Raw genomic sequence first — 9,925 nt, 5'->3', positions numbered from 1 at the left:
AAAATACTTCACTTAGCTGACTATTCACAGCCAAAAAATGAAAATAATTAGTATCAATGGTGCTGTGTAATTTAATATTAAGTGTTGTGACATATATGTACATGTGGAAGTATATGTATATACATAATTATAGATACGTCATTCAGGCTTGCAAAAATTGTAAGCAACACAGATACCTATGTACCTATAAAGTTTCAACACAATTTGCCAAATAGTTTAAATCAAAGACCCCAGGTGTTGCATACCTGCTTAAGGAAGACAATATCCTAGCCCTTGTGAGTGAATGAGTGTGTGATGTATAGATGTTTGTGTTATGAAGAGGTAGAAATCAATATTTGTAGTTCTTATGTGAGAGGTTACAATCTAAGTGGAACTGCAAGCTTTGGGCATTCTTTTAAGCCTGTATGTAGTTATTAAGTACTGGTATAAATAAATTCTAGAACTGTCATATTTGATCAACGAACTGGATCTTCACTCACAGTATATCTCATTGAAATTATGATATATATGAGTAAACAGAAAGGATTACATGCTACTGTTATGAATTTAGATTAACCAATGGTAAGAGGGCCGGAGTAGTTCATCTGGCAATAACAAAAGTTGCATATGTAAAGTATGTAAAAATTATGAGATAATTAATCAAACACTGAGTCAGGTATTTGGTCTTTTCCTATAGCAGAGTGAGCAGCCTCTAGACTACTAGCCAAAACAGATACAGGTTGGGTTGAAAATAAATGTTTGTTTATGTCCCGCCCAAAAACATGCTATGTTCCTTGTGACAGAAGTAATGTACTTACAGGCAATGAAGGAAAGCAGAGTTCGGTGCTGAGTTATTGATATTAATAATTAACTTGACCAATAACTCTTAGTTTTTTTTAAAGCAGATCATTAGACTTAATGTGCTTGTAATTTTGGCTTTATATAATAATTGATTCCCATAGTGTTATAAAAAAGTTATTTTCTATAAATAGATAGTTTTGATGAGATACTATAAAATTAGAGTATGCATGACAGTTTGCCTTTTTTTTATCAAAAAAATGCAATGTTTTTAACCTGTTGGATCTGGGTGATGTAGATGGGTTTTCATGAAAAATTTTGGCAGAGGGGCAAATGATGGGAACTTCTTGTAATGGAAGAAAAAAGGATTGAGCAAGGTAACAGGAAAGTCTTGTCATGGGAAAGTGTTGTCCAGTTTTAGGCTTGTCATGAGTGCACAAGCCTTGGAGGGAGATTGACGTATTAGGAATTCAGAAATGGCTTTGTTTGCAATCTTTTGGATTTCCACTGGCCCATGAAGGTGAGGTTTACCATTCATCAACCATGTGTGGAATAAGGCTGTTTATAGGAAGGATAATATGTTTATGCACAGGAATTTATTACTGTCTGCTGTTACTGGCATTATAAGACGTTACTGAAAATTGAATAATGAAAAGTTATAAAATATGACACAGGTAACAGTGTTAATTACTATTACTGCAATTGCACAAGGTTTAACTTACCTGGAGTGTCTGCTCAGCAAAGAGTCTATTATCATCTTGATACAGAATAACAAATGACAGATGTAGACCTCAGAAAATGCATATAACAAAGTTGCATCTGCAGAAAAGAGCTAATGGCATTACAATGAGGAGGCAAGAGTCCTGATACCATGCATGAGTGTCCCATGATTATAGGTCTACAAGTCACACACCCGAGAATGTTGCTAGGCATGGTTCATGTGCGCTGCAAGGCACCTGGATCCAACAGGTTAATTAGTGTTTGTTTATTTCCATTGCTGACAGGAATTGTCTTCTTGATTATCTGTGTTTGATGAAGCTAATTTTATAATAAGAGTACTAAACTGCTCAGGATCAAAAGCTACTCATTGGCTAAGCTGTGTAGTTTAGCCTGATTAGGGTTTCCAAGACAAAATAAAACCTTTTATGCTAAAATGCTTTTCTAGTGTTTGTTTGGTGTGATATTGCTGAGTAAAGAATTAAAAGGATTCTCTTGTGGTAATATAATTAACTTACAAGTTTTAAAGATTGTACAAAACTTTAATGGATAAAGGAACACAGTAAATTAAAAAAGAAGAAAATAACAGTGTGTATTTATATTTGTCTACTGAAATTTTGAAGTTTTTTGTACATTTGGTCTTTATATAGATTATTGTGAAATGATATGTAATTTGTTTTATTCTGTGTATTGTAAATTTTTAATGCTTTATTTTGTAGGTACTACCGTGGCACGCATGGTGTTATAGTTGTCTATGACGTAACCAACGGGGAAAGTTTTGCAAATGTTAAACGCTGGCTTCATGAAATAGAACAGAATTGTGAAGTAGTCAACAGAATATTAGGTAAGAGGAAAAGTGATTTTCATTTTTTGATTGGTTGATTTATGATAGAATTCATTGATTGTTCCTGGTCATTATCTTATATTTAGTTCCATAAACACAAAAGTTGTATATTTATATTTAGTAGAAAGATTATCTGAAGTTTTATTATTTATATTATTGTTATTTTTATTTGATGTTATATGTGTGTGTGTGCATATACATGTGTGTGTCTGTGTGTGTGTGTGTCTGCGTGTGTGTGTGCATGTGTGTGGGAGAGAGAAAGACAGAGATGTGAGTGAAAGTGTGTGTGCATGCGTGTTTACGAGTGTATGTGCGTGAGTGTGTCTGTGCATGCATGTGTACGAGTGTATGTCTGTGAGTATGTGTGTCCATGCGTGTGTACGAGTGCATGTGCGTGAGTGTGTGTGTGCATGCGTGTGTACGAGTGCATGTGCGTGAATGTGTGTGTGTGCATGCATGTGTATGAGTGTATGTTCGTGAGTATGCGTGTGTGATGTAAACCTGGCTTGATCTCCCCTTGCTTGTCCTCCACTGTACCTTGTACAGTCTCTCTCACCTCCTTAGCGACTTCCCTCAGCTCTGCTTCCACAGATCTGAGTATGGAATCTGCATACTTCATGCACATATAAATATTTTCATCGCCCTTTTTCAATTTATTTCAGTTGGGAATAAAAATGATTGTCCAGACAGGAAGGTAGTACTCTATGAAGATGCAAAGCGGTTTGCAGATCAGATGAATATTCATCTCTTTGAAACTAGTGCAAAGGATAATATTAATGTTGAAGAGGTATGTTTTGCTTGTTTTGTTTTTTTATCATAAGTGTGAGATAAGAATGGTGGTTATAAAAGTTACCCATAACCTTTAAGAACCAAAAATTGTCCAGCTTGTCTGCCCCCTACCAAATGGTTGATTTTACACACCAGAAAATTTATATTTCTTTCATTATTCAGATATACTGTACATAAGAGTGTCTGAGTTTTAAAAGTTATCACAGTTAGCCCTTGCATATAAATCAAAATTAGAATTAGTTACCGTAAACATGCAAATAAAGACCTGTAAAGCAACAAAAGTATATTTTCATTATGTTGTACACTAAACTTTATATTTATATATTCACCTTTTTTTATGTGTGTAAATAGTGAAAATGGGAGGGTTTAGTTATATGGAATATTCCACACGCTACATTCAAGTCACAAGAAGAAAGAGGTGGGGAACATGTTTGGGCGACAGGCTTTGGGAGAGGAGAACCTTAATGAAGAATGGAGTTGTGGGATGTGGCTGGAGGAAATATGCTATACACTATGAGATATATATATAAGTGGAAACTACATGTGTCTCATTGACATGAAAGGAGGAAAAGAGCAAACTATTTTTGGACAGCCTGCACATCATTGTACTTAAAAGGACAGACTGTTTGGTCCTGTCTGTGATCTTTGAAAAGATATGGTCTTCCACAGTAGAGCTGAAATGTATTTAAAGTTTCTTCTGTTTAAAGAGTCATACATGTTACTGCCAAAGTTGCAGATAGTGAGGAAAAGACCTGCTTCCTCTGCTCTGAATTTTAAGCACCTAACTGCATAGTACCGGGCCTGTGGTTCAGTTTGGCATTGATGAGAACCATTGGCAGGGGGTTAAACAATGCTCTCGTAACCCTAGATTGATAGTGTGCATCCATATTTGAATAAGCATGTTTATGGTGAATATAAAAGTGATATTGAAGTATTAACAGTTGTCTCCTAAGTTATTAGTTATTAATTTTGTTTGTTCCCCCTTTCAGATGTTCACAGTTATGACCAAGATGGTTTTACAAACCAAGAAGGAGCAAAAAGATCGACAGAGTGCCACCAGTGACCCTGTTCGCCTTCATAACCCAAAGAAAGGAAAAGGCAAACAGAAATGTTGCTAGCAGGCATTTGGTAATTATGTTTCTCTTCTCAGCAATTACAGATTAAAATTTTGTTTGAGCAGTCCGGGGAAAAAAGAACTAGATAGGGAAGACAAAGCCTATGAGATGTGTAATAGATTAGGACATTTCTTGTCGATGTAGTCTCCCCAGCCCGTGCTTCACCAGTGAGTACTACAAATGTATGAATTGTCAGTTTTGACTCTTGAATCCAAATATCATGCCCCCAACTTTTATTTGACCCTTTATGTCACTTGGCTATTTCATTAAGAAAGAAGTACTTTTGTGAATAGAGTGCTAGTGATGAGAGTATACAGCAAGGGGGAAAAGATAGGGTAAAAGACAGTAAATTAGATAGAATCTTTACAATTTTAGTGATGAGCAGGGACAGAATATTAGCGATTCAGTTTTATTTTGGGTACTTTCCTTATTTGAGTTCAGTCTTTATGTAGTGGGCCTTCTTCATGCTCAGATTTTAGATTGTATATTTTTGTTTAATTTAGGTATTGTATAAGACTTGCAAGCTGAAGTTCCATTTCATTTAATTCTTTAAATAGATGAGATAAGTGAAAATCAGAGCGTGAAATAATTTAAACGTTTATATTTCATTTTATATTGCAGATCATCACATATCGGAACCAAGATTGTGCTGTGATGTGCAGCACTTACAGAGTGTGTTTGGACATTTGTTGGTTTTCTTTATGTATAAGTAGTGAATGAGAGGAGATTTTTGTAGATATAAGAGTATTACTATGTGTATGTATGCTGTGAGTGTGTATTGCCAGAGAAATATATGAAAGACTTATTATTACAATTGTTCCTTCTTTCTCCACATCTTTTAATTTATTTTCAAGTGATTTTTTAAGAGGATGCCCATTGCAAGATCCTGTTTTTTTATTAGTCTTAATTTAATGGAATATAAACATCATCTGAATTTGTCCTTTGATACATGAGTGCTAATTTGATCATACATTATAGATGCAGTACTACAGTATATTTCAGTGTTTAAAAATGATTGATAGCTGCCAGTTAGATACATGGATATTTTGCAATATAGGTCTGGGCTGTTTCAAAACAAATAAAATTTTATTGGCAACGATAAAGATGACTGAATGTAACTAAAGTTAAACCTTCAGTAAAGATTTATCAGTTTTACAGTACCAGAGATTTCTTTGTCTTCAAAATTTCTGCCTAATGGTCATAGTGTACAAAACTTTTCTTCACGTTTTGGTCATGGCAAACATTTTCATGAAATAGAGGAACTAATGTGCAAGCCTTTCTTATTTTAAGATATGGCAAACCTTGTAATATGCAGATTATTAAATTTTTATTTTTGGGGGGGAATATTTATATAATTGTAAAAAAAAAAAGAAACAAATGTGGTAACTGACAATATGTGCACAATGTATATTGAATATTTGAGATATTTTGACGGGAATATATCAATATTTTTTTGTAATATTAGGTAGAACAAACTTTGCATGGATTCTAAGGGTGTTAAATACTCTGCTAATAAGATGTGAAAAAATACTTGTATAGCTAAGGCAGTGAAATGCCATATTTTGATAATAAATGATTGCCTATGCACAATGTTTACACTTTTATTATGGCTTTTGATGATGTCACACCTCTTCTTTGGATATGCTTAAGCATGAAGGTATGCATTCTTGTAATCACTATTTATTTTTATTGTCCTTACACTCTTGATTTTGTAGGGGGGAGGGATTTCTCATAGTTTCTATTACACAGTATTCCATATTCATGCATAATGGATACATTCACATCTAAAGTATTTGTATCACCTGTTTACTGTATACACTTGCTTTAGGAAGGACATATTTTTAAATATATGTAAAGTACTTTACTTTTATCAGATGAACTCTTAAGAGTCAGTGATCGTTTATAATCTTCTTGAATGACATCACCCAGTACCTTCAAAATCTGATATTCTTGACCTCTGAAATGTGGAGGCAGTGTTATGCATGGTAATATTTTTTATTCATAGTTTCTCTACTCAAATAAGTTGAAAACCTAATGTGTGAATACCCATTACAATGTAATTTTCTCTTTTAATCTTGAGAGATTTTCTTTTCTGTCCTGTTTTTTAACGTGATATTCAAAACACATTAGTATCATACTAGTTCATGCACTGGGGTAGCATCAATATACATTAACTTAAGAGAGAAAATGCAACATTTTAAAAGGATGCATAAATTTTAAATTACATTTCTTGTATGAATTTAAGGTTGGTTGTTAACATCTTGAATTTATATATGCTATTGCTCATTTAATACTCAGCTGTCATTTAGCTAGAGCATGAAAAAGTAGACCCACACAGCTGAACTTGTTCATCTTCAACTCATGTCAGTAAGCCTTATTATTTGAACTATAGTGCAGTCATTGCATTCCAGGAAATCATTTCAGAGAATCGCATGTGATTTTCTGCTCATTTGTACATAGGAATGTTTTATGAAAAGGCTGGTCCTTTACCAAAAGCATGTTCCCTGGTGAAATGATGTTACACTTCCTCTTATCAAAGATATATGGGTGTTTTCTCATGAGCCATAATCTAATTTCATTTTTGGTATTGCAAGTATTGCAAGAAATGCAATTGTTTGTTTATTAATTATTCTTCATTTTTTATGAGTATATTTTTATACAGTTAGGTCAATAATTTAGTTTTGTTGTCTTCTTTTTTTTTTTTCTTTTTTTAAGACTATTATCTTCAGTACTGTAAAATTGACACATATTTCCTATTATAGTCATGATTTGTAAAAATATGCACATTTGAAGTGTGAAAATAGAAGCAATGAAGAAGAAATAGAAAGACAGTAAATGATAGCTACATTCCATACAAGGGGAATTTTTTTCCCTGCTTGATATAGATGTTGAATGATTTAGGCTCAGTCAGTCAGTGGCTTTTGAGCATAATGCCTTTTTTCACTGAAAAAAAGAAATATTGTATATATTTAGTATGAAAATAATCTTGTTGACAAGCAGCAGAGTCGTATCGCAAACCATTTAGAAAAACGTATATTCAAAACTAGTCATACCTTTTAGAAATTATCGTCATTACTTTTCACCCTTTAAAACCAGTTGCTAGTAGAAAAAGGTATGCAAATTTCTAATCTCTATTAATTTTTCCTTCCCATCTCTTGCTTTCATCTCCCTTTGTACTTCTTTTCTGCATTCCTAGCAATTATCTGTCTGTTCTTTCTTTTCTCTTTTTCTCCCTCTCCCTGATTTTCTTCTTTCCTTCCCTGTCTTCCTGCTTTTTGTCCTTCCTGTACTGTTGGTCATCTTTTGTTGTCCCTTTCTCTCCTCCTCTCCTTGCTCTCCCTCTCCCTGCCAATAACTCACCCACTCACTCTCACTCTCTCTTTTCATCTGCTTCCTTTCTCTTCCAGCTTCCCTTTCATTGTTCCTTTGTCTTAGAGGATAATTTCTTTAAAGATATATATTTATTTTTTAAGGGTTACAAGCAGAGTATTACATATGTTTAGGAAACTCTACATGGGAAATCTTACAAGGCATTAGATATACACTTAGTTACATCTCCAGACATGCAAAGAAGTTCATTTGCCATATGTATTTCAAGAATGTGGTTTGATTTCTATGATTTTTCAATTATATTCTTTTGAAGCTTTGTGTTGTATTTCCAGAATACATATTTCATCAGTATCTCAGAAGATGTGCATTGGCATATTAATGTGTTAACTAGTGTCTTAAGGTATGTGCATTGGCAGTCTGTATAATTTTGTGATGATGGTCATTTTAACTTCATATGGAAAAGAAAAGGGAGACCTCTTTAGTACTTGTCGTTTGGCTTGTACAGCTCATATTTAAGATTTAACTTTTATCATTAAGATGATGATATTTGAGATAACACCATGTGAAGAGGAATACATCATTTTGCAATGGTTAAATCAGGTTCTTTTATTAAAGCAGATTTCTATATGGCTGTAATGTTACTGATTTGGTTGAACTTGTGTAGACCCCTCAGCCAGCACTTGTAGTAGTGTCAATTCTGAAATGTAATACCCTAACAACAAACATCCTTTAACTGGGAGACATAGTTGAAATAAGGTGTAAGAACAAATTTTTGTGGAGAGACTATTTATTTATCAGTGTTATTCATTCAAGGGGGGGAAATAGAACCTTTAGTATATGTGAGACATGCTTTGTGCATTCCGTTTAGTTTTTCTTTTTGCCTGAAAAATGTGCATTATGTTTATGCTTGTTGAATTAGTGTAAGCTTGTTTGGTTTAACAGCAGGCAAGTATTATAGGACCCAAATCTGGGAGGGACTTTGTCTGTAAGTACTGACCACTTTCATCAGTTCATGTCATTAAATGAATCTACGTCATCAAATTTCATTAGTAAATTTCTGAATATTTTGTCTGTTCTTTTTACAAGCTAGTACAGTGAAACTTCCCTTTACCTTTTAAATAGAGGCATATTTATGGTACCAAATATATGCTTAAAATGGAAGCCGTGATGGATATTTTAAGTCCTGCAAGCTGTAAATATGAATGATTTCAAGGTCTTAAGTAGGTTTATGGAAATGATAGAGTTAAATAAGAATACCATCCTATAATATGTTTAGAAAATGTGCTGCTTCTGAAGGAAAGTTGCCTAGTAAATGTGATTCTGTTTTCCATATTTGTAATGTTTGTGTAAGGTATAATGTCCATGGCTGGAACAAGATTTTGATGTGTTGATAAGTATTCAGGCAATGACTTATGACTTTGAAAGCTCATTGTTATTTTTAAAAAGTGTAACAATTCCCCCAATGATGTGTCCTAATTGACAATCTGCTTCCATTATTAGGCTTTATAATGCTTCCCGTTATTGTGATGTCTGCAACTTTCTCTCTATATAATTTAATTACCAGAATGTGTTAATATCAGAGAAATAGTCACAGTCCCATACTGACATGTATATTAAGAGAACCACTGCTCCATATTGTAAAAATAATGTTTCATAAGATTCATAAGAATTAAATATGTTTTTGATGTTTCATTACATTTAGAGTAAAATAACGTATTTGCACATGTGCCTTCCAGAGGCAGAAGATAAGCCATAGGATGTCCAAATGTAAATTTAATTATTAAAATCTTGGGTTTGAATATTATTATTAGCATTGTGCCTCAACTCATGAGCTTATCATTACTGTAAGTATCCTACAATCATTCCACATCTGTACTTTTTGTGAATGATTTCTGAGTGTTTTTGTCTTTTTAAAACTGAGTGATGGTTTTTGTGAGGCAACAGCTGACTTGTGGGATCTACATAAACCTGATATTACTATGATTATTAGTGATGTAACAGTCTATTGCAGAATGTCACAAGGTTTGTATATGATGTAAATATTGTAATGTGTAAAGAAAATGTATTTTATTTTCCCAAGGCAACCTCGAAGAGCCATTAACATTGATAATTTGAATGTTACATTGTCTTCTAATAGACTAAGATTAAGGATTTTCAAGTGCATGTTCATTGATAAGAGGAAATCCAGTATTCTTAAAATCAAGGCATATTAAAAAAAAAATCTGTTACTTTACCTGTTAATTAATGATTTAGAGACCTGTATGCCATATATTTTAACATAAATCATTATTTAGACATTGACTTAAACAACAAATTTTACTGGAGATAAATATTAAGCTTTGTTGGATTAACC

The 9,925-nt window shown here is 33.3% G+C and overlaps 1 protein-coding gene across 1 annotated transcript in view; it reads left to right on the top strand.

Moving 5' to 3' along the window:
- Rab35 (RAS oncogene family member Rab35) overlaps window positions 1-9,633 on the top strand; it is a 37,636-nt gene extending 28,003 nt beyond the window's left edge. Inside the window, exons 3-6 of the mRNA XM_070128250.1 lie at window positions 2,214-2,338; window positions 3,001-3,125; window positions 4,117-4,255; window positions 4,864-9,633. Of these exons, the coding sequence (XP_069984351.1) occupies window positions 2,214-2,338; window positions 3,001-3,125; window positions 4,117-4,245 (379 nt within the window). The 3' untranslated portion in view covers window positions 4,246-4,255; window positions 4,864-9,633. The remainder of the gene's footprint in view (window positions 1-2,213; window positions 2,339-3,000; window positions 3,126-4,116; window positions 4,256-4,863) is intronic.
- The last annotated feature ends 292 nt before the right edge of the window (window positions 9,634-9,925 follow it).

The sequence above is a fragment of the Penaeus vannamei genome, chromosome 12, assembly GCF_042767895.1.
Source record: "Penaeus vannamei isolate JL-2024 chromosome 12, ASM4276789v1, whole genome shotgun sequence".
Lineage (NCBI taxonomy): Eukaryota > Metazoa > Arthropoda > Malacostraca > Decapoda > Penaeidae > Penaeus > Penaeus vannamei.
This window is presented reverse-complemented; position numbering and strand designations above follow the sequence as displayed.